Genomic DNA, 23,380 nt, shown 5'->3' on the forward strand with positions numbered 1-23,380 from the left:
TCCATGTTGATCACAGTGTGTGCTAATCTTTTTCGCTGCCCTTCACTCCTCACCTGCTATGCACCGACACAGGTACCCTACGATCATGGCGTGCAGCCGCCACCGAATCGACGCCAGACCCTCGACTCCAGCAAGTACAGCATCTACGGCACCCATATGCCCCAGCAGCAACAACAGCCACAACAACAACAGCAGCAGCAGCCAGTTGATTCCACAGTGGGTGTCACACGCCCACAGTCCCTGTATGGCATTAATGCACCGGATCTTCCGCCTCGCGTCGACCGCCAGTCCAAGCCGGGTGATCTGCCCTTGAACACCTCTAGCAGCTCATCACGCAACGGCAGCTCCGGCGGCACCCTGGGCCGCAGCGCTCAGGAACGTCTCTTCGGCAAGGCCGTGCTCCAGGACGATGTTCAGGCCGAGTATGTGACGCGCAATGCGTTGGTCGGCACCGGCGGCGATACCATTGAACGTCAGCAGCAACAGGCCTCTCTAGAGCGACAGGCGCGCATGAATGCGGCCATAGGCAGCCCAGCACAGCACAAGACTAACGGTAATGGAGGTCCTGCCTCCACCTACGACAGCGTCTCCAGCTACGACTCCTACAATAACACACAATTGGCCATGCAGAATCTCGGCCGATTGGGGCCCAATGCGCCCGATGATCTCAAATCAGTGCCAAATGCAAGGTAAGATATAGAAATATAAATATAAATGAGCCGAACATTAAACCAAGCCAGATTCTCAAAACACAACTGAACTTATAGCCGAACCGAACAATATTTTTCTTTAAAATGGGTTGGTTTAAAATATAAAGCATTCAAAGCCACAGCACTGAAGTAAATTTAATCTAGAAACCAACTATGGTATTTCATTTATCAAATTTGGAAGATACCAATTCTGGATAGCGATCAAATCAAGCGCAAATCTTGCATATGAAAATGTTTACGAAAATATTTATAAAAATATTTTCAGCAGAACACGTAATTATACCCTGAACCCATTAAAAATGGGTATAAGGGCATATTGTATTTGTGCAAAATCCAAATGTATGTAACAGGCAGAAGGAAGCATTTCCGACCCCATAAAGTATATATATTCTTGATCAGCATCAATAACCGAGTCGATCTAGCAATGTCTGTCTGTCTGTCCGTCCGTCCGTCCATCCGTATATATGAACGCAAGGATCTCAGAACCTATAAGAGCTAGAGACTTGAAATTTTAGATGTAGGTGCCCCTAGTGCCTGCGCAGATCAAGTTTGTTTCGATATTGATATCGATATCCTGTTTTTTGGGCAATTTTAGTAAATAATAAGAGCTAGAGTCACCAAACTTGACATATAGTTTCTAAAATAGAATATATATATGCATTTGATGTTGGAAGAAGAGGGTTCAGGGTATCCCCTTGTCGGGAGCTCCCGACTAGAACTTCTTACTTGTTTTAAATTATTATTTTCGAAAGTTTATTAAAGTTTTAAACATATATATGACAAACTAAGGTTGGAACGGGTTCGTAAATGATTAAAATAAGTTTCACTTACGGAATCTAAGCCAGTTGGCTTCAAGATGAGTAAGATGAGGTTTCAGATGAGGAACTCAATGCATTTTGATTTTATTTATTTCATTAAGAAACTGTTTAGCTTTAAGTTATGATGACCTGGCATTACAGCTAATCAAATCACAATATTTACAGTGGTCGTCCCTTGCCGCCTGTAGGGCAGCCCCATGACTATGGTCGCTCGGCACCGCACGATCATCGCGCTTTTGGGGCGGCCAATGATCTGAATCGCCAAAGTAGTCCCGGCAGGCCACTCTATCATGATCTGAATGCGTCCCGTAATATTGGTAAGTCTCCGAGCCGTTGATTTCTCACCAAACATTCACTCAATTCAATCCCTCCGCAGATCCACGCAATGGCACACCGCAGCGTCCATCGAATCTGGGCCTGGACAGCAGTCCGCGCAAACCGTTGGTGGAAACAAAAACCGATTACGGCAAATATAGGTATGTGTATGAGGAATAATAATATAGTCTTATACACCAAGCACTCCGTATAATCGTGCGTGAAATCATAAAGAAACCTATTACTCTCTCTCTCTCCTCTCTCTTTCTCTAATGTGTTCGGCATTTCAATCGCATGCATTTTCAAAACGTTTCGTAAATATACAAAAATATTGTACCTTTTTGTTGTCGCCTGCCCTGCGCTGTCGTCCATGTAGACGCTACCATGTGCCTAGTCCCATGCATTTCAAATACACATCACATCGTTCACAGCCGCCCACGGCCTTACAGCTGAAAAGCCTGGCGCGTTTCGGCGCCATGGATGCAACTGCAACGGGCCTGGGCTACTGGAGCCGTAGACCCATTGCTGCGCCCCGCCTCAAAATGTCGCCCAATTTTCCAATTGTCTCAGCTTACGATACGCTCGTTTAGTGAAGCCACAACGAAATCTTTTTTAAACGATATTGCACCACAGCTCAAGAGTTATCTGAGATGGACTATACAAAAATAGATATATATCTATATACATATAGTTTTATTCACCATTATCGCAAATAATTAATTCACAAAGAAAGTTTGTTTATATATGTATGCATCTCTGGATCCTGCCAACTGCCTGCATCTACATGTTATTTTCTATACAACTCTTTATTTTTCTTTTGTTATTATCAATTCTTTTATCAAAATAGTTATTTGTATGCCCCCTTGCATCTCATCAAGTCCAACTGTGTATATAGACCATGCCAAAAAATTCCAAATGTCTGCTGTGCAATAAACGACAACTGTATTAAAAGTATCGAATTGTGTTATGTTTTGCCCAATTCATTCAGCTGCGTACATAGTTTATTACACATATCCTATAATTATGTCAAATATTTTTCTCTTTCTCGCTTCTGTTTGTGCCCATCGACACGTTTCATACAATTTGTCTATGCGCTGTCACAACCACACAACCACTCGAATACAACTACCACAACACCAACACACACACATAAACTGTATGTGCCAACACCATGTTCCATCACGCCCCAAAAATGCAACCACAATCACAAAAATCCTAGCCGCAACAACTCCGTTTCGGCAGCCGACTACAGCAAGCTTCCAAAAAATCCACACGGCGTAGTGCAGCCCACCAATGCGAGCAATGGTGGGCAAATGAATGGCAGTGCCACGCCCAGCAGCAATGGCAGCGGACCATTTAAGCCCGTGCCACCACCCAAGCCCAAAAACTATCGGCCGCCCGTGCAGAGCGGCGGCAGCAGTGGCAGCGGTGGCACCACGCCCTGGGAGAATGGCGTAAGTAACTTATCAAAAACTCTTTTGGAGCCATTTCGTTCAGTGGTTTACTCCTTGCAGGACTCTGGTTCACCCCGGTCGCCCAATGGATTCTACTATCCTCCGACGCCTTCGCATCACCATTACGGGCAACAGACGCCGGCACCCGGCTCACCGCATCAGGGCCAGCCCAGCAATGGTCACATGCAGCAGCCTACATACGGTACCAACACTGGCAACTACGGGCAAGCACCGCCGACCCAGCAGCAACAGCAGCAGCAATATCCCCAGGCCAATGGGTACAATGGCAACAGTCATCACTACAATGGTGGCAGTGGCACCGGACCGTACATTGCTCCACATCGGGGCATGCCACCGCCAATAGGTAAGTCACTACTTAAACGAGACTTATAAAGTACAAGTATATGTGCTCTACTCGGGTGTACCCGTAAAGCAGATACCCAGCAAATGGGCAATATATCCAAAAACTAAAAAAGTTTTGTCTGTATATACTATATCAGAATGTGTATACCTAGTTTGCTGCAGCTAGCTTTTATACTCTTCGTTATTTATCGATACTATGAAAGTTGAAGAATATAATGGAAAACAAATGAACTTAGCGTATGCTGTAGGAGAAGATATATATCTAGCTCTTATTTGACTCTAAGATAGATTAGAACTAAAGATTTCGAGTTTAAATCAAATTTAAACAATTTAAAAGGGGAATTAAAAATAGATAGATTAAACTTAAAATATATCTTTAAAAAATACAAATATTAAATTGGTCAAGATAATCAATCATAATCAATCAGTTGAAGTAAACTAAACTATTAACAGTTGATTATTGATTCAATAAATTTATACAATCTTAAAAACATCCTGTATATGTAGCTTTGGAGTATTTTGTCCCCTTATAACCGAGCATTTTTGAAAATTTTCAATTTCCTAGGCAATCTACCACCCCATACACCCGAACGTCACGCACTGGATCTGGCTGGGAGTCGGGAACAGCGCGGTTCCGCCTTTGAATTATATCGTAAGCCGCAGATCGGCGCCTCTGTTGGGCACCATCACAACATGAGGTAAGTGCTCAAATGCAACTTCAAGCCAATGTACACTGAATTATCCCCATCCCAAAAAAACTGAATTACAAACAGATTGAGAATTTCTACAGCTTCGGCAAGTTGTATGTGTGTGTGCGTGTGTGTGTGCGTGTTTGTTGCGTGTCTGGAGACTCCTTAAGACCTAGAACAATACAAAGCTCTATACACCTTGTACTCCGTACTCTGTACACAGTTTACAAGCACAATCTGTTAACGAAAAATGTTTTTATTTTTGTTATATGTCATTTTGTGATTTACAATTTACAACAAAAAATCAATCAATCAGTCAATCAGTCGATCAATCAAAACTCTCTCATGCTGCCAATATATAATATATTCATAATCATGCGGTTGCTGGTCATTAAAATGTTTAAATGCATAGAAACAATTGGAAATTTGTCGCAATTTTTTCACAAAACGCACAAAAAAAACTCGCATAAAACCGAAAGATAAATTCTTGTTTGATTTACGTTAGTAACGCATAAATAATTATTGTATTTTGCAATAACCAAAATTATTAACCAAAATGCTTAACAAATTTGCAAGCTGAATGTACCAAAAAAATATATATATATATCTCGACTCGCTAAGCGCACATTTTTTGCTGATTAAAAATTAAAATTTGAAAAAAAAAATAAGTAAAATAAAAATAAAAATAACGAAAATAAAACATTTTTCGGGTTAACTTTTTGCCACACACCGTTCTACTTAGAATACACTCACTTATTCTAGAATTTCTCCTACACACCTTACATATACTCATGCTGCGAGCATACTTCTTTTTCTGAACTATTTCCTTTAATTAGAGTTCAACACATTTGTGTATTTAAATCGTTGGTTTTGGGCTTATAAGAAAATACAATATTATTATGATTACGCTTAAAACTAACACCCAAAAACGACTAATTGACTTCTAGTACTCTCATAAATGTTGCTTTTACTGAAAATACTTGAACATGGTAAATGGTTACAATTTTTTTCTTTGTATTACATATCTACAATTTGGTTATTTTTGCAAAATCTAATAAGTATTTATTGTACTTATTTATATAATAAGAAATAAAACTTTGGGTATGCGCTTGTGTGTTTTTTCGAAAGATTTGCAGAAGGTCGCGTAACAGAAACTAATTTTTGCAAGGAGGAATTTTTGTATGATTTTTTATTGAAATGCATATTTTTTTCGTAAACAAATCTACTTCACTTTTTTGCAAAATGGCAAAAGTTGCAAGAAGAATTCATGTTCGGACTGATTGCGCCCTGGTAGTATTTATTAGTCCCTAATTGCTGGCACAATTAGCTTTTCAAGTCACTTTCCCAAATCGCGTTGCCGCACCAAAGTTTGATCCCGTCTAAAAACCGAAAAATCTTTTTGCTAATCTCCATAAAAAAAAATAAAACAAATTCAAAACTTTAGCGAAATGGAGCCATACGATGCGCGTTATGATGATAATTATTATGCCATGCCGCCACCAGCGGTGGCAACGACAGGGGCAGCGGCTCATCCACACCCAGCACATCCATATACGCATCAAATGCAGCGCTCCCGATCCGCACCTCGTTATCCCAATGAGCGGCCGCCGCACACGCAAGATCCCAACTACTACAGCCACTACGGCACAGGCAGTCGTGGCTACAGAGGCCAGGAAATGCAATACTATGATGAGCATGGCATGGAGGTGGCGCCACCACCGCTGCCGCCGTACAAGAAGAAGAAATCGGTGCTGAAGAGTCCGCTCGCGGCGCTGAAAAATGCGCTTATCAAATCGACGCGACCACTGCGTCGTATGAATAGCATGGTGGAGCCGGAGCGCAAGCCGAAGGGCTTGCGACGCCAGCAATCGATGCTTGAACGCGGCGTCCAGCGGCCCTACTATCCGGATGAGTATCCCACCTACCCGGCTACTGGCTACGAAGAGCGGCCGCCGCTGCCGCCACCTGCGGATCCATATTACCGTGCGCCGCACTATCCCCAGCAGGAGTTGATGAACAGCACCTATCAGAATCTGGAGAGTGAAGATATCTATGGAAATATTGCGGGCACAGTACCACGGCAAATGGCACGGCCTCCACCAGCCACAGGATACGCCGGCTATGATCAGTACGATCTATATGCGAATCGCGCCTGCATCGATCTAGAGCGACGTCAAGCCGAGGCGGCTGTCAGCGGCCGCAGTGGAAGACGCATTGTGCGTCGACACAGCACCACAACGGCGGATCGTGGAGGTAATGGTGGTGCAGCCGCACCACCTGGCAGACGGCACATGCACCTGTCCCATGCCGCGAATGGCTATGAGCAGCAAGGACAGCCGCCGGACATTTATCAGACACGCCAGGGCGCTTATATGTTGCCCGACCAGCGGCGTGCACCCAACTCAGAGGTGATGACACGGCGGCGCTTCTATCCGGGCGCCGCCAATGAGCAGGGCGAGGAGGCCGAACCCATGTATCAGACGCGTCGCGAAATGCAGCGCGAAATGCAGCGCAATCATCTGTACCAGTCGAAGCGGGAAATGCAGGAGCGCATCATACAGGGCAAACGCGACATGGAACGCGAACTGAGCGCACAAAGCAGCAGTCAATCTGAGCGCAGCGACGACCGCTCCGAGCGCTCCAACTCCGATAGTAACTATCAGTCGCGGCGGGAGGGTACGCGCAGCCAGCTTCGCGAACAAATCTATCAGACGCGGCGCGAGGCACTGGACAGCATGGCGGAACCGATCTATGTAACCAAGCGAGACATGGGCCGGCCGGCGCCCATCTATGAGACGCGCGAGGAAAGCATCCTTCAATCACGTGAGAACGAAACCGATGAGAAGAAGGAGAAAGAGTGCAAAACAGAACAGGTGCAGGTGGAAATAAATGCACAGCCCGAGGATGCCCAGGACAGCACGCTGAGCCGCTCAGACCTGCAAAAGTCCTCCGACACTGTCGTTGAGAATACATTGGCCCCCGTCGTCGTCTGTCAAGCGCCGTTGGTGCAGGACGAGATCGATGCGGATGAGAATGAGGATGCGGATGCGGCTGAGAATGACCAGCCCAATGAGACTGACAGCAGCGCGGAGCCTGCGGAGCAACCCACAGCTATTGAACATAATCAGCACAATGTAGCTATGCTGGCCAGCGAGACGCAGAACATGTCGGATGATGTTTTTGAGGCCACCGATCAGGTTACCCCACTCCCCCATGCCACAGAGCCGATTTCCGCCTCGAAACAGCCGTTGTCGCCTCGCGCACTGCGCGCGCCCTTTCACATTTCCAATATACTGAAGCGCACAGCCCCGCCGCCGCCTAGTTCTTCGCTGATGGCCGACAGCTGCACCTCGATTGAGACACAGTACACATCGCAGGCCAGCCTGCCGGTGGGACCGCCCAATGCGACCAGCACACCTTTCAGCAGCAGCATGTCCCTGCCCATTGCTGGTCCAGTGCCGGCTAATGGTGCCGCCGCATTTCCCAGCCTGCCGCGAGAGCCAAGCACCACGCGCGGCTTTTTTGATGCCAGCGGTGGCACGCTGGCTGACAAACTGTGGCACGTCTCGCTCCAGATACCGCCGGGCGCCATTCCGGCTGGTGTGCGTCAGGAGATCTACTTTACCGTCAGCGATCCGCGCATGGGACAGGCCGTTGGCGGTCCGCCGCTCGACATGGAAAATGGTTGGTCTATCTAACTTTCTACACACACTCTCTCTTTCTCTTACTCTCGTATTGCTCGTATTGTGTTGTACCTCCACTACCGCCTATTGCAACCACAGCAACAATAGCAACAAAAGCAACAACAAAAACAATTAAAGTTACAAGCAACAATAATTATTACTAAAGCAAATTCACAAGTTTCTTTTTTTTACTTGAAATTTGCTTGCGATATTTTGAATGCAAATCATTTTAATTATTTAATCTATGTGTATATAGGTACAATGTATATAAAGATATTCCCCTAACGGAACTCAGTTTATTTTGAATATTCGCAGCTGTAAAATATGTTTAATGTTAAAAATATATTTTTAAAATTAATTTGATCGTTTTGTAAATAACTGCGCAAATTTTCTATATAATTGAGCTCTGGAAGGGGCAATTCTTTGATTTTTAATGTGCAATATTATATCGCTTTATATATTATATGTAGTTAGATCTAACTGTAGTTGGGATTTTATTATAATTCAGTTTAACATGCATGTTCTTAATTCTGCTTGATTTGTATTTACTAATTGGCGGAATGGAATTGAGGGAAATATTTAATATTACACTCATATTTTTAAACGCTTTAACTTATTACATTTTTAATTTCTTATATTTAAATATATATACATAGTTTCTTTCATTTCATTTACCGAAACAAAAACTTTTTTAGTAAACTAATATATTTGAACAGAATAAATATTTTTATTAAAATTAGGAAAATAAGTAGGCTGACTTTCGAGCTTGGCCGGCACAAAATCCAGAATTTTGTGTGTTTCCATTGAAGCACAATTGATCTCTTTTCTTCTAACATAGTCCGATGCTCCTCGAGAAATAATTGCATATGGGAGCACAGAATTTGCTTCGTTAGCTGTGAGGCCCAAATCTAAGATCCTAAAAACGAAAACCATTTATATCGTCTGAGCTTAAACATATGTTTGCCCATCTAAATATTGAGCATATTTTGCTACCCTGTTTGCGTAACTATATTTTAACATAGTTAATTGTTAGTTTTCATTAGAGGTATTATCTCTTAATAACGTTTTAAAAACACGATAATTATTTTCAACATATAGTTTCAATTATCTTTTACTGGCGAGAATTACGCCGCATGATATTTTGTATAACAATAATATATAATCAGATAATAGTTTCAATAGATGTATATATAAAATGTATATGCTCCAAAATATATAAATGAACTTATGTGAGCTTCCCTTTGGTACCTTTAAAAAAAAAACGTTCGTAGGCAACAATTATTATTTTGTATAACCCTATCAGCCACATCTATTCCTTTAAATGTTATGCTATATACTATATTTTTTCTATTACTTCACATGCCGTAACACACCAAACAACACCAAACTTGTATTATTTCGCTATTCCTAAAACAATTACACCCACCAACACAAGCATATACTTGCAACTAGCTATTATTATTTCTAAAATAAAAAACAATTGATAATTAATATATTATAATCTCCTAACCAGGTGAAACGATGCTATCGCCACTTGTCATGTGCGGGCCGCAGGGCCTTGAGTTTCTGGTGCCCGTTACACTCAATATACCCCATTGTGCCGGACGTACCGCATCACTGGGTCTGGCACTCAAGGCCACCGACAGTGAGAAGAACCTCCATACCGAATGGGACAACATTGATCTGCCCAGTAATGCGGCTGCCCACACAGTGTCCGTCAAGGTGGATCACTTCTAGGCCGTAGAGCACTACAGTTATATAGTTTTAGAACGTTACTTAGCCCCATATATCCCCGCCCCCAAACACACAATCCTCTCATAGAAGGAACTAATTAGATTCATATAAACAATTGTAAATAACATCATCAAATAACATATAAGCCACAATTCCACGACAACAGAAATAACAGAACTTAGATATTGATTATGAAAAAAAAGAGTTTATTTAATTGCATATTTTTGTTAATTGTGCCTTTAAGTGATCGATTTGCTTTTGAACCAAGTGTCGTATAAATTATATAAGCGAACGAGTTAAATTATCGAAGCGAAAGCAAAAAAAGGGAAATCTGTATAAAAAATCTGATAACAAGAAACTGTATATTTTAATGAAATTTATTTACCCTTATTGCTATGTATTTTACAACTTTTCATTAATTTAATCGAATTTTGATATTTCATTCTACGCAATTTGCAAATTGTTTTTATCTATGATCTATTTTATTGCATTGAAAATGTTCATCGTTTGCAAATGTATACAAAAGATATACATATATAAACCATATAGATGCATTAGACTTAGGCAGCGTCTATACAGCCAACAAAATTAATATATATACTTATATGTATTACATATATTTACTTTTTGTATGAGAAAAATATAAGCACTTAGAAAGCTTGGGTATTAATAAAGGAGCAACAAGAATATAACTATAAATAAAATGGACTAAATAATTTTCATACTTTGAAATCGTCAGCTTAATTGAATTCCCAGATGAATATTGATCGATTAGGGTGAACATCTTGAAGAACTTTTTATATCAAATATTTGTTTGTTTTATCAAGAGAATCAACAATAACCCCAATTGGTAAACAAAAAAGTAAACGAGACCAGTCCCAAACTTTTAAAACACGATTGTTGAAAATGTAGACAAATATACGAAATATATTTTAAATACATTTATAATGATAAATAGTAGCGATAGCCATATACGTATAATTTTTCACATATATATTTATGTATATTTATATTTATGTATAAGTGCACTGCTCGACAACGAAAGGTAACAAAAGCTAGCAAAAGCACTTTTAATCTTATAGATTACATCGAGTGTATGCTTCCAGAGATTGAATAATTAAGGATATAATTATATAACTAAACGTCAGAAAGCAATTTTAACAGTCTTGGGAGTCAGTGGGCTCCTACGTGGATGGCGCCGGTGTCGTCGGTGTTGAGGTGGTAACTGTTGCTAGTAACACCTCCTGCTCGGGTATAATGGACACAGCTTCCTTAACATAGCCGTAGATGTGTTTCCGCGTATCATTCACCACATCACGGACCATGGCCTGAAAGAAACTGCTGTGCAGCGGTGCTTCAGCATATCGTTCGTACTGATCCAGCGAGTCCTGCAGCTTTAATGTAAGGTCATAATTCTTGCGTACGACATCAAGTATTTGCTCCTCCGTCGGTGTCGACAGACCCTGCTCGGCCAGCCATTCCTTGATTTTGTTTTGAAAATGCTTCACAATGGCGAGTATGTTGACAAGAGCATTTAGTAGCTTGATAACATCGTCCTTATATTCGCATTCCGGCATAGTTGTGTAGCGCAAAACTAGAAAGAATATTATTAAATGGGGTTTTAAATAAATTTTCCTTCGTTCGCTTACCCATGGCATGTATTTCCGTAAATACTTTTTCCTCGCGATTCAGCTCATAATAGAGCTCATCATAGCTGTTTGTTGTGGCTAGGAATGTGTCGCCGTACGTAATGAAAAGATTGAAAATGTTGACCACCTGCAGCGACAAGTGAAATATATTGCACTTTTTTACTAGTGTCTGCTCCTGATTGACCAGGAAGCGCAATAGACCAATCAAAGCCGACCACAGCTCCTTCCAAGGATAATTGAGGCGAACGCGACATCGTTTCTGATAGCACAGAATGCGATGAATAACGCCAATACACAACAGATACAGCTCCATGGGAAATTTCTTCATTAAATGCGAAACAATGAACTCCACTAGCAAATCGAGCAATGTGGCCGCCAAAGGCTGCGACTTCCCCACACGATCCACATTGAGCTTGCGATGACGCATTTGGGCGCGATGCAACATCACCTTGAAAGTCAAATTACTGTCATGCATCATTGAGTTGGCATACTGATCCTCCGATATGCAGGTGAGTATCAGAAAGCACAGCTTCAAGTTGGCAATGCTGGACTCATTCTTGTTGTCCTGCATAACAATGGAGCTGTAGAAACACAAGAATTAACGTGAATCAATCGACAAGAATTGTCACAGATTTACCAATATTGAAAAACTGCTACGAGCAGATTTGTGGGATACTGTGTCATGTCTATGATGGGCGCATTGGCTAGATCAGGCACCGGCTGTGTTAGGCTCAATGTGTTGCTGGGCGATGGCGGTGCACTCGACTCTGCCTGTGGATGCGCCAGGGTCGTAATAAAATTGCGATTGAGATGCACTGCCTCATACAGGGCCAGCAATAGGCCATTGTTAGCCTTAATCTGCTGCACACGCTCGCAACCCTCGTCGGAAACGAACATGTTGCCCACCATGCTTGAGAGCGACGAGAACCACGAAGAGGATTGCACATTATTTAAGCTTTGCATATACTGGCGGCAAAAATCAATGAGTGACTGCGAGATCATTTGGCCATAGCTACAAAACCGATAAAGGCACATTATGAGACATTCCTTATCAAACGTGCTTGTCTAATTATCTATAATTATAATCAGTGATTCATATTACCCATTCAACGCTAGCTCGTCGGCCAGAATGGAGAGCTGCACCACATACGGATTGGTTGCCTCGTGCTTCCGATAGTTCACCAGAATGGTCAGCAGTATGACAATGTCGTGGCCATGCTGGGCACGAAATGTGGGATCGCTCAGCAGGCGGACAAAAGCATCGAACAGGCTGTGCATCATCAGGTATTCAAGGAGCACGTTCTGGCTGACATCCGTGCCTGTCACAAGCACCAGCAACAGTTTCAGGCACATGAAGCGCGCGTTTTCGGTGACATCGCCAAGCAGAATTCGGTTGCAATGCTGCATTAGCAACTTTAGCCACTCATCCATTGTCTCGTGGCCGAAGATCTCGTTCAGTATGTTTGAGCTGGCATCCGTGTTGCATTTCCTGAATATGCCATAGAAGAGCGAGCATAATGTCTGCAAGCTGTTGCACAGCCGCTTGGGGTGATCCTCTACGCGTGAAAGGAGGTTTAGATCTGTGTGCGGGTGTGTGTTAAGTATAAGGCGTCTTACCCCGTGATGTGTCCAGCATTTCTATACATTTTTGGAATAGTGTATTCAAGTTCGGTTTTACCACATGCAGCTGTTCGTTGTTTATTTTGCTGATTTGGTCCTCCAGGGACTCAAAGTTGGGTTGCAGCAGAAAGAACTCGTGCCAGAACTCGGGGCTATCCGCGCTGGGATCCTCCCCACGACACAGCAACTCGTATATGTAAACAACCTAAAAAACATCAAAATAATGCCCGAAATGACAGTCAAGCTAGGTGAATTGAGGTGCACTCCAAACCTTTTCCTTGGGGCGTTTTGTGGAACCACTGCCGCTCCGTTTTCGTGACGTCATGGTAGTCAACTTGTAAAACGGTTTGTGTTAATTAAACAAATTTGCTGGGCGTCTTTGAGAAATGGAAGACAGCCTTTTGTTGCTACTCTTGCTGGCAGTTTGACATCTGCACCGTCGCCTAATACACGTTCATGCCAACAAACGAGATATTTTAGTTGAATCGTGTACGCAATGTACATTGTTACACATTTACCAACACTGCTCAGCAGCTGTTGTGCAAATTTATTCCATTTTTTGAACTAGTTTTTTTGTTCAAGTTTTAGGGACACAGGCTAGTTTGCTTTTATAAAACGCTCGATCAAACTATAAATAATAGTTTTACAGCTCGTCATTGTAATAGTCCTATGTCCATCTCAATTATACGAAGCTAGACAGGTGCAGATCAGTTAACTTTTGGCGGAACAAACCAAAAAGATATTTTACTTTTGTCATTCTTAAGTTGCGTGAACTCAACAACAGAAGCACCAACAACAACAACTGGGACAAAAAAGAAGGTTAAAACATGTCCAGTCTGCCACGTCGCATTATTAAGGAGACGCAGCGCTTGATGCAGGAGCCGGTGCCCGGAATTAATGCAATTCCCGATGAAAACAATGCGCGCTATTTTCATGTAGTGGTCGCCGGTCCAAATGACTCGCCGTTTGAGGGCGGAGTCTTCAAGCTGGAGCTGTTTCTACCCGAGGACTATCCAATGTCGGCACCCAAGGTGCGTTTCATCACAAAAATATACCATCCGAATATAGATCGTCTTGGACGCATTTGTCTGGATGTGCTGAAGGATAAGTGGAGTCCGGCCCTGCAAATTCGCACCATTCTGTTGTCCATTCAGGCGCTGCTCAGTGCGCCCAATCCCGATGATCCACTAGCCAACGATGTGGCCGAGCTGTGGAAGGTCAATGAGGCCGAGGCCATACGCAATGCACGTGAATGGACCCAGAAATATGCTGTCGAAGACTGAAGCGTCACCCGCTGCGTGCTCTAATATCTCCTCACAAGGTGGGTGGGTGCCGCTAAAACGGGGTAACAGCCAATTTCTTGGATGGACATTCGTCCTTCGACCCACAAGCAAAGCAAACAACCAACAACAAAACCGATAAAAGATTAAACCATTTTTATAACACACAATTTTTTGTATATTTAAATAAGTCGATGTCGAGAATAAGGAGATGGAATAAAACATTGAAGATATAATTATAATGCTATAATAAACGAATAAAAACAAAATTCTATGTAAAACAATGCTTTGATATTTATTTATATTCCTTTTTCAATAAATTACTTGTTTAAATTATATTGAATAACTCTCGTATGTTCCCTTCAACTAATTTACATATTCGTAAATTGAACTTTTGTTTTCGAGACACGCGACCGCATGTCCCTATTTAAAGCAAAAGTAATATATTTGTAAACAAAAGAAGTCCCAAACAGAACAAAAGTATATGCTGGCGAGAAATCATTATATGTACATATGTATATCAAATGTCTTGCATACAAACAAATGTGTATATACATACATACATATAAAAGTAAGAACCAATGAACGAACAAAGCTTCTTTGTACCAGTTCAATTTGAAACGCTAGTTCCAGTCATTGAGCTGGTTCGATAAAAACTACGCAGTATCCAGTGTGTTTAATTTCGACTCTTCTCGTGCTTCTATTTCACAACCATTTAATTTTAAATCAGTTGACTTGAAGCAAGAACATTTTCGAAATAAATATGTCTTTTATCCAAAAATCATCTCGACTTCTACAAGTCCAGCTGCGTCGAGTTCAGAGCGTACCAGTGGCACTATACCATGAAAATGTATGTATTAAACTAAAGATTTCGACTCACGCAAATTTCTTTCGTAACATATTTTATACTAAATAATTTACATGTTTTGTCTGTTTTTATTGTACTGTACAACCTTTAGTTCTTGGCACGCTCTAAGAAAACAATTACGTGTTAATAATTGACTTTTTCTTTCAGGTAGTCGAGCACTACGAGAATCCCCGCAACGTGGGTTCGCTGGACAAGAAGGATGTCAGCGTTGGAACCGGCCTGGTTGGCGCACCAGCTTGCGGAGACGTTATGAAATTGCAAATCAAAGTGGACGAGAATGGCAAAATCATTGATGCCAAGTTTAAAACATTTGGCTGCGGCTCAGCCATCGCCAGCAGCTCCTTGGCCACGGAGTGGGTTAAGGGCAAATCTATTGATGAGGCAGGTAAATTGAGGAACACGGACATTGCCAAGGAACTGCGTCTGCCGCCCGTCAAGCTGCATTGCTCCATGCTCGCCGAGGATGCGATTAAAGCTGCCCTAGCCGACTATAAGGTCAAGCAGCAAAAGAAGGAGGCGAATTAAAGCCACATACATAAATACTCCAGTTAAATACAAACAAACAAACATGATAACAGCTTTAAGTTATCAATATTAGAAAACAACAATATACTTACATATATTATTTGCATTGGATTTTACAGTATATAAATGTGTGAGTAGTAGTATAAGTTACTATAAAACATACATATATTTTAAGGCTCTTCTCTTTTACAGATAGACACCGTGTGATTTCTTGACTGTGCAGTAAGTGTGTGCGTGGAATACAAACCATGGGAAATAGCTGGAACAGAACTTATCTAAGCCATGTGTGAATGTTAATGCGAAGATGTGTGTTTTTAAGGGCTAGCTAACTATTAGTTACCCTTTTTGTGAAAAGGCAATATGTTGTGTGCAAGCCATTTAAATTTTTAGTTATGCAAATTTGAGCCTGTAGAATGTACATGTATATGAATAATCAATAAACTGTTAACAAATCTAAATATATATAAACAGTTTTATTGCTTGTGCCATAAGACTTTAAATATTGATTATTTCAGTTGTGGAGGTTCGCAATTATTCGCAATTTTTATGATAGACGCACGCTGACGCCGCCGCCACATTCGCCCTTTGACTTGACCTCAAATGCTGCAAGTGAAAATGACATTTAATGCCAATTGAAGATTGATCAAAATAAACTTACGATCGTCGGCGTGTTGGCAGTTGTAATTGGCCATGACGCACGGGCTTCCGAACGTCAAGAGGCGCTCCTTGCTGCTGTTCTTAGTCCTGGCGCACACGGGCTCGTAGTCGTCGCCGCAAGCGCGTGCGCAGCTGTTTGCCGGCTTTTTCGAGTCCTTGGCTGGACTGGCAAGGACAAGCGCCAACAGACACAGCCCTAATCAGTGAAAACAAGCAAATTAAGTGCTATAAAAAGAGCATTTTCTTATTCACCGTGATAACCTAACGCTTTTTAAGTTTTGGACTTACTCGCCATATAAATTAATTTGTATATACTACCCAAATTATTTTAACGTTATCTCAAAAGATGTTGGAGGGGTCAGTTTCCCGTACAAGCTACAGGCTACTCTTTGAGCCATACATGAGAAGTTATAGATTGTATTTGCTTAAAGGTTTGGTTATCATATAAATAAAACAATATCTGTATGTAATAAATATTTGCAGAAGCCAGTTTGATATTGGGAACTAAAAATCTATATATTTGTATATATACATAGGTATATCAGTAGAGATCTTGATATAAGGCCCTAAAACATATGACTATAACTTAAGTTTAATTTGTATTAGGAGGGAACTCCACATCCAGCTTTGCGTTACCCCACAATGCAAATATCATTGTAGTAGAATTTTGTTTTTATTTCATTGCGTTTTGCAGCTCCGCTAATCTACTATAACTTACCCAGAATGGTTAACAGAGCAAAACGCATTTTAATATTCCAGAAGGTCTCGAGCAAAAAACGAAAACCGGCTTTGAGTCGAGTTGGAATTGAACTGAATTTCAGACTGTGAGATTTATCACATTTATATACAAGTCCAGCTCAGAGCGTAGCTGATGACAATAGCCGGTGGCACACAGACTCACGTGTATATGTATGCATGTGTATGTACGTACCGATAGACATAAGTATATATGTATGCATGTATGATATAGTCTATATTGTGCCGACGGGAATCACTGATCCCACACTTAAATTACTGTGTATTCAAAAGTAGACAAGCTTGAAGTGCATTCATCTGTATTGGTAGGTAAAGATGGCAATGACGGGGACACGACAGCGACCGGGTCGCGTAGACACGGGTCTCGAAATGGACGGCACTTGAGGGACACGCGTCGGGTGGTGTCATTTAGCCTATAACGGTTTAAGTGACATTTGCCCCCACTCTATGTGGGCGATTTGTATGTATTTATTATTAAATTAGCGACTTTGGTAAAATGCGGAACGGCGTTTAATTAAAATGTTATGTAATTGTTGATAGAGTATAAATAGTTTGGTTTTCAATTTTTTGTGCTTTAAATAAAACATAATTAAAAGATTTAAAAACAATCTCCTAAATAGAGAACCCAGGGAAAATAAAAGATAAAATAAAACTAAAAATATGCTTTACTTTTCTAAGCACCTGGGCCATTCCAAACCAAAATCACAGTCTCCTGAAGCGTTACACTTCTGGCTCAATCCAATTTACGCACATTTGCATGCCTCTCGCGTGAAATGAACGGGACTATGCCCCCAAATCCAGTTCATGTGATGCTTCAACGTTCTACAAGTAAGAGTTTTCATCCGCTGGAATTTAATGGACTTGTTTATCCAAAAAACAGTGACTGCCATTAAGATCAGTTTTAATTCAGTGATGTCATGCCAGTCATTAAACCTTATAACGACAATATGAGTTAATTTGTTGAACATAATGTATAAAGTGCATGGCTTCCTTGTTTTAATTGCTGTTTTATATATGCATGCATGTACCAAATATATGGTTATGTAAGTACTCATTAAGGTGACTAAGAAAATAATGCGTTAAAGTTGTAAAAAGAAGAAAAGAAGAATAATCAAATACATGCGCAGAAAGGATAAAACAAATAAACTTAACTTAAATAGATCGAATATTTAAGATAAAAGAATAAACATATGAAAAGTAACTATAAAATAGTTTCAAGAGAAACCCAAAGAAACCTGAAAATCAAGCTATCGTTGTTAAATATCGATATAAATATGTTTGGTATATCGACATCGCGATGTGTTGACACATCACTAGATTTCTTAAACACGATGCGTCATTTTTCGCTCTAAACGTTTGCAATTTCACAATAGAAAAGAAAGTATATTTCGTTGAATGTTATTTTTAGATATAATTAAATAAAAGGTAAAGTACAAGACAAGGATCCATCGTGAAATAGAGCACATAATAGTTAACATTTTACCTGCTTGCAAAACTCAAAATAATGGAGGAAATAAAGAAATTGGTCGCACAATACCAATGTAATGCGTCTGTTGATGTAAGCAGCTCCGATAGCGACAGTGACTCTTACATATCGACTGGACGACCAGCACACAGAAAATCTGTCAATGAAGCTGAAGGGGAGAGCGGCAAACGTAAAACCGGAACAGCTCGGCTGCCGACAAGACGTCCAGATCCCAATGTATACAACAGAAATGCGTTGCTTGCGCGCGAAAATCGCCGTAAAAAGAAGGCGTACATGGAGGCAGTCGAAAAGGAGCTTGACGAAACTCGCTGCACCAACAGATCGTTGCTAAAAGCTCTTAAGAAACAGTTCAAATTAACACAAAAGCTCGAAAAAGAGTGTCAATATCTGAAGGACGTATTGGGCAATTGCAAAAATAACAAAAATGTTACCACAGTACTAAATGTGGACATTTCATCGCCGGATAACCGGGCTGCTTCACCTGATGGCTCCCTTATATCAACTTATTCAAGCAGCAGCTATGAGCTGCCCATGGAGACGAACTCCTTTCCAGGCGTGCTGAACGACGACAATGGTAGTGTAGCCGCAGAACAATATATAAATGAGCCGCCATCAAGTTCATGGAATGATTTTATCGATGATTTATTAACAGATTATCAGCATCAGCCTGCGCCCGCGTACGAGGATGAGGGCTGCGCCCGATTTCTGGAGGAAAACAGCTTTGGCCTACCAGAATGCCAGCCACCGCTGAAACCACTGACAATTGTTGATGAGCATAGCTATTTCAATAAATTTTCGGAAATTGGTTTTATTCCAAGCTGCGAATGGAGCCCCAGTCGCACTCCGCCCAAGCAGTTGCTTCAAGATGACAAGTTTTTGGTCAACACAGACAGCGGATGCATTGCAAGTCTATAGATTTATTAATTTTTTTAAGTATTTTGTTAAGGAGTTTTAAGCATTCTAAGATTAAGCTATTCGGGCGCGTTCTTTTTGTGAATCGATATAATTCTTTCCATTATGACAATTTTAAAATTTGACCAGCTTAGCCCGTGGAGCTTATGATAGAACACCAGCCCACTGAACCGGTCCTTTGGCTTCGATGTTGGATAATTTTTCATCCAGCACGCGAATTAAAAATTTAAAGGTGGGTTTCCTAAACCAGATCCAAGCTGCAAAAATACCAAATGAGACTATGATCTATATTTTTGTGCCACTTTTTCAGTTGCGGCCAGAATTTAGGACGAATCTCGATATCTAACGGATTTCCATGTTATATTGGAAGGAGATGAGATACAGGCGTCGAGTGTATTTACTGCAAAATACCGACTTTTTTTTAAATTCATTTTTGAAGAGTAAAAACCTTACTAATTTATTTGGATTCTGACATGTTTCAGATGTGTTAATCACACAATCGATGTATACTCTTACATTGAATTTAGTGGACAGTGAGGCTTGAAACACCGGTATGTACTTCTATCATAACTCCTGAAAAGGCACCTCGTATTACTTGAATTATTATTTGTTGATTTTGGAAAGAATAATCGATACAATTTCATTAATATGCATTTGTTATTGAGCCCAAATAAAACTACAACTACACAATATTTATGATTAATATATTGTTTTAATATTATTTTGTTAAGTTACTGGGGTCAGAGTATACGAAAAATACGTTTTGTCTTAAACTTTACCCTGCAAGGATGTTACACATGCTTGCAAAAATAAAATATTAGTTTGTAAATAAATAGACAAGTGCAAATAAGCAAAAGTGCAGTTGTATATACAGAGTTTATTCGTCAACATAACTTTTACAAACAAAACTCGAACATCTTAGTTTTCCCTTATGCCTTTAACAACTTGGCATGGTATTCAATATGCTCGGCTACAAAGGTTGCTATATAGAAGTAGCTGTGGTCATATCCCTCGCGTTGCTTGAATATGGTTTGGATGTGGTCGTTGGTGGCAGCTGCAGCAAGCAGTTTTTCTGGCAGCAGTTGTTTGCCAATAAGAAAGTTATCAGCTGATCCTTGATCTATGAATAGTTCCTGCGGTGTGCTGACATACTTTGAGACTAGGCTGGTGGCATCCCACAGCTGCCAGTTCTCTGTGTTTGGACCCAAGTAACCGGTAAATGCCTTCTGGCCCCATGGGCATTCCGATGGGTTCGAAATTGGTGCAAATGCAGAGACTGATTGGTACAGACCGGGATTTTTCAAGGCACAAATCAATGCGCCATGTCCGCCCATGCTGTGACCAAAAATGCCCTTTTTGCCAGGCAACGTCGGGAAATTCTCGTTGACTACTTCAGGCAACTCCTGCGTAACATAACTGTACATTTTGTAGTGTTTTGACCAGGGTGCTTCAGTAGCGTCTACATAAAAGCCGGCGCCACTGCCAAAGTCATAAGCATCATCCTGGCCGGGCAGGTCTACTCCACGTGGCGAAGTGTCAGGATTAACCACTATAAGGCCCTGCTTAGCTGCAGTCCCTTGGAATCCACTCTTCTGTACAAAGTTCTCGTGCGTGCAGGTCAAGCCGCTCAAAAAGTATAACACCGGGCATTGGGTTTTATCTTCAACTGCCGCAGGTGGCAAGAAGACGCCAAAGGTCATATCGCAATCCAATATGTTAGAGTGATGTTTATAGACACGTTGCTCGCCCTCGAAGCATTTTGTGGTCGACACCAGTTCCAGCTTCATGTTCTAAAATTTACAAACTATAGTATCTATACAATAAGTGAAGCAAAATATTTACTTATGTAGATTTTGTTTTAATAAGAATTTTCTTCGTGAAAGGAATCAGTATGAATATTTTTATACCGGTACCAGGGCTCATTACTGGTTCCATACTAAGTTCAGCCCTGAAATAAGGTTTTGAGTCGTAGCTGTGTTGTAAAATACTCCGTTTGCGAATATGTGCAACACTAAACAGTAGCAAAACGCACGATAAGTAAATAAACCGGCATCACTTTTAGTAAATAAGTAATACAATGTCTGAAGAGGCGCCAAGTACTTCTACATTTGGCTTCAAGAAGCGTAATTTCAACAAAGGTTCGGGTATGCGGCGGAAGAAAGTCAGCAGCACCAGCAGCAATGATTCGGGTAAGTCGAAAATTGGCGCAAAAAGCAATGATAAAACGCAGTTCTATATTATAAATAACCACAGCAAAAAATAGCGACGAGGAGCTGCAAAGTAAAACAAGTGCCTTAGTTCGTGCTGAAAATCGTCGAAAGCGTACTAATCCAAACTTCCAGAGCACTAAATCGTTATCTAAACGTAAGGCGGAAATAGGCTCCAGATTCGACTCATCAGGCAGCGACGCTGACTCGGCGGGGGTTAGCAATGCCGTGGGTGTGGCTTATAAATCGAAGCGCGAAGCTATTTCTAGTGGACCTCAGGATCAGGGCGCCACTGCCGTTAATGAAATGGATACGGAACTGGATCGCGATGCCCAGGCGATACACGCGCGCTCACTTAAAATCAATGAAGAACTCGAGGGAAAAGCGGACGATAAGATCTATCGAGGCATTAATAATTATGCGCAATATTACAAAAAGAAGGACACAGCGGCGGGCAATGCTAGCTCGGGCATGGTGCGCAGTGGGCCCATACGGGCCCCGGCGCATCTACGTGCGACTGTACGTTGGGATTATCAGCCAGATATCTGTAAAGATTTTAAAGAGACAGGCTACTGCGGCTTTGGTGATAGTTGCAAGTTTTTACATGATCGCAGCGACTATAAAGCCGGCTGGCAGCTAGAAATGGATCACGAGGCGCAACGGCGCGGAGATTGTGACTCGGATGGGGATGAGCATAAATATGAGATCCACTCGGACGAGGAATCCCTGCCATTCAAGTGTCACATATGCAGGCAAAGCTTTGTTAATCCTGTGGTCACCAAGTTAGTTGTCTTAATATACAGCTTATTAAAATATACTGACAAATCTATAAACACATTTCAGGTGCAAGCATTACTTCTGCGAGAAGTGTGCGCTGGCCCAGTACAAGAAGTCGCAGCGTTGCATAATTTGTTCACAGCAAACCAATGGCATTTTTAATCCTGCCAAGGAGTTGATAGCTCGCCTGAAAACAGCACCCACGGACGAGCTAGATGATGATGATGATGACGATGACAACAATGAGAACGGTCATCATGACAAAAATATAGAGCAAGCGTTGCCAGTTTCCTCCAATAGCGAAAGTGAATAAGTAAGCCAGGTTTTTTAGGCTGGGTACTGCGCCTTTAAAAATGTGCTCTTAAAAGTGGTCAATTTAAAAATAAAAATTTTATTTTTGTAGACTAGTGAATTCATTATTTTCGCTTAGTAGCTGCTAAACCATACAAGCTTTATTCAAAACACAAACTGTTATAAAATAAAGAAGTTAACTATCTTTATATGTATATAAAACTGTTTGTCTGAACGGACTGATCAACGCACAGCCTAGGAAGCTGAATTTTCACTGTAGTTACCTTATATGATAGACGTGCACGCTAACATGTAAATGTGTGTAAGGCCGATCGGATGGTAAACAAAAAAAAATTTATACAAATGAAAATTAAAACGACAGTGAAAATTTCAGCTTTAGTTAATCCGTAGAGTCGAATACGAAACCTAGTTCGTCTTCGTTGCTTGCAATACCAAATAAAATGAGAAATCAAACGAGCACAACAAACTGAGACGAGTAGCTATTTACTCTTTCTTTCTGTGAGAATTAATATTTTCGCTGTTCTGAACATAATTGATACTCTTTTGTCAGTGTGCCTTGTAATTT

The 23,380-nt window shown here is 41.2% G+C and overlaps 8 protein-coding genes across 19 annotated transcripts in view; 5 read left to right on the plus strand and 3 right to left on the minus strand.

Moving 5' to 3' along the window:
• The window catches only part of LOC115770671 (tight junction protein ZO-1), a 111,193-nt gene extending 101,408 nt beyond the window's left edge, over window positions 1–9,785 (plus strand). For 7 of the 11 annotated variants that reach the window (XM_030716039.1, XM_030716040.1, XM_030716041.1 and 4 more), the window contains 8 exons: window positions 73–689; window positions 1,694–1,845; window positions 1,905–2,004; window positions 3,063–3,297; window positions 3,358–3,661; window positions 4,226–4,358; window positions 5,794–8,033; window positions 9,546–9,785. In XM_030716039.1, coding sequence (XP_030571899.1) covers window positions 73–689; window positions 1,694–1,845; window positions 1,905–2,004; window positions 3,063–3,297; window positions 3,358–3,661; window positions 4,226–4,358; window positions 5,794–8,033; window positions 9,546–9,769 — 4,005 coding nt within the window. In that variant the 3' untranslated portion in view covers window positions 9,770–9,785. Of the gene's footprint in view, window positions 1–72; window positions 690–1,693; window positions 1,846–1,904; window positions 2,005–2,219; window positions 3,015–3,062; window positions 3,298–3,357; window positions 3,662–4,225; window positions 4,363–5,793; window positions 8,034–9,545 lie in introns of those variants that run through there. The other 4 variants (XM_030716048.1, XM_030716053.1, XM_030716046.1 and 1 more) reach the window with 3 other exon arrangements.
• Window positions 9,786–10,745: 960 nt separating this feature from the next.
• LOC115770672 (armadillo-like helical domain-containing protein 3) lies at window positions 10,746–13,508 on the minus strand. The gene is made up of 6 exons (XM_030716055.1): window positions 13,307–13,508; window positions 13,033–13,240; window positions 12,518–12,971; window positions 12,053–12,427; window positions 11,416–11,996; window positions 10,746–11,360 (listed from the first exon to the last, which is right to left on the minus strand). Exons 1-6 carry the CDS (start codon window positions 13,358–13,360, stop codon window positions 10,951–10,953), a joined length of 2,082 nt encoding a protein of 693 aa, XP_030571915.1. The 5' UTR covers window positions 13,361–13,508; the 3' UTR covers window positions 10,746–10,950.
• Window positions 13,509–13,610: 102 nt separating this feature from the next.
• On the plus strand, window positions 13,611–14,599 carry LOC115770673 (ubiquitin-conjugating enzyme E2 N). The gene is made up of 2 exons (XM_030716056.1): window positions 13,611–13,735; window positions 13,800–14,599. Exon 2 carries the CDS (start codon window positions 13,863–13,865, stop codon window positions 14,316–14,318), a length of 456 nt encoding a protein of 151 aa, XP_030571916.1. The 5' UTR covers window positions 13,611–13,735; window positions 13,800–13,862; the 3' UTR covers window positions 14,319–14,599.
• Window positions 14,600–14,998: 399 nt separating this feature from the next.
• Window positions 14,999–16,166, plus strand: LOC115770774 (iron-sulfur cluster assembly scaffold protein IscU). Its single transcript, XM_030716192.1, has 3 exons — window positions 14,999–15,165; window positions 15,331–15,838; window positions 15,901–16,166. The coding sequence occupies exons 1-2, from the start codon at window positions 15,079–15,081 to the stop codon at window positions 15,706–15,708; spliced, it is 465 nt and encodes a 154-aa protein (XP_030572052.1). The 5' UTR covers window positions 14,999–15,078; the 3' UTR covers window positions 15,709–15,838; window positions 15,901–16,166.
• Window positions 16,161–17,180, minus strand: LOC115770775 (vasotab). The gene is made up of 3 exons (XM_030716193.1): window positions 17,084–17,180; window positions 16,367–16,561; window positions 16,161–16,311 (listed from the first exon to the last, which is right to left on the minus strand). The coding sequence occupies exons 1-3, from the start codon at window positions 17,109–17,111 to the stop codon at window positions 16,253–16,255; spliced, it is 282 nt and encodes a 93-aa protein (XP_030572053.1). The 5' UTR covers window positions 17,112–17,180; the 3' UTR covers window positions 16,161–16,252.
• Window positions 17,181–18,459: 1,279 nt separating this feature from the next.
• LOC115770821 lies at window positions 18,460–20,194 on the plus strand. 2 transcript variants are annotated; one of them, XR_004018903.1, is made up of 3 exons: window positions 18,460–19,181; window positions 19,260–19,751; window positions 19,830–20,194. XR_004018903.1 is itself a non-coding variant. In XM_030716243.1 (2 exons), exons 1-2 carry the CDS (start codon window positions 18,626–18,628, stop codon window positions 19,520–19,522), a joined length of 819 nt encoding a protein of 272 aa, XP_030572103.1. In that variant the 5' UTR covers window positions 18,460–18,625; the 3' UTR covers window positions 19,523–20,194. The 2 variants fall into 2 exon arrangements, 1 of the variants encoding a protein (XP_030572103.1); XM_030716243.1 differs by having other exon boundaries at window positions 19,260–20,194.
• A 182-nt stretch (window positions 20,195–20,376) lies between these two features.
• On the minus strand, window positions 20,377–21,450 carry LOC115770800 (S-formylglutathione hydrolase). Its single transcript, XM_030716223.1, has 2 exons — window positions 21,362–21,450; window positions 20,377–21,309 (listed from the first exon to the last, which is right to left on the minus strand). Exon 2 carries the CDS (start codon window positions 21,304–21,306, stop codon window positions 20,449–20,451), a length of 858 nt encoding a protein of 285 aa, XP_030572083.1. The 5' UTR covers window positions 21,307–21,309; window positions 21,362–21,450; the 3' UTR covers window positions 20,377–20,448.
• Window positions 21,451–21,493: 43 nt separating this feature from the next.
• LOC115770799 (E3 ubiquitin-protein ligase RNF113A) lies at window positions 21,494–22,980 on the plus strand. The gene is made up of 3 exons (XM_030716222.1): window positions 21,494–21,708; window positions 21,773–22,508; window positions 22,570–22,980. The coding sequence occupies exons 1-3, from the start codon at window positions 21,597–21,599 to the stop codon at window positions 22,814–22,816; spliced, it is 1,095 nt and encodes a 364-aa protein (XP_030572082.1). The 5' UTR covers window positions 21,494–21,596; the 3' UTR covers window positions 22,817–22,980.
• The last annotated feature ends 400 nt before the right edge of the window (window positions 22,981–23,380 follow it).

Source organism: Drosophila novamexicana, unplaced genomic scaffold (assembly GCF_003285875.2).
Source record: "Drosophila novamexicana strain 15010-1031.04,08,12 unplaced genomic scaffold, DnovRS2.1 tig00004560-arrow-pilon, whole genome shotgun sequence".
Taxonomy (NCBI): Eukaryota; Metazoa; Arthropoda; class Insecta; order Diptera; family Drosophilidae; genus Drosophila; species Drosophila novamexicana.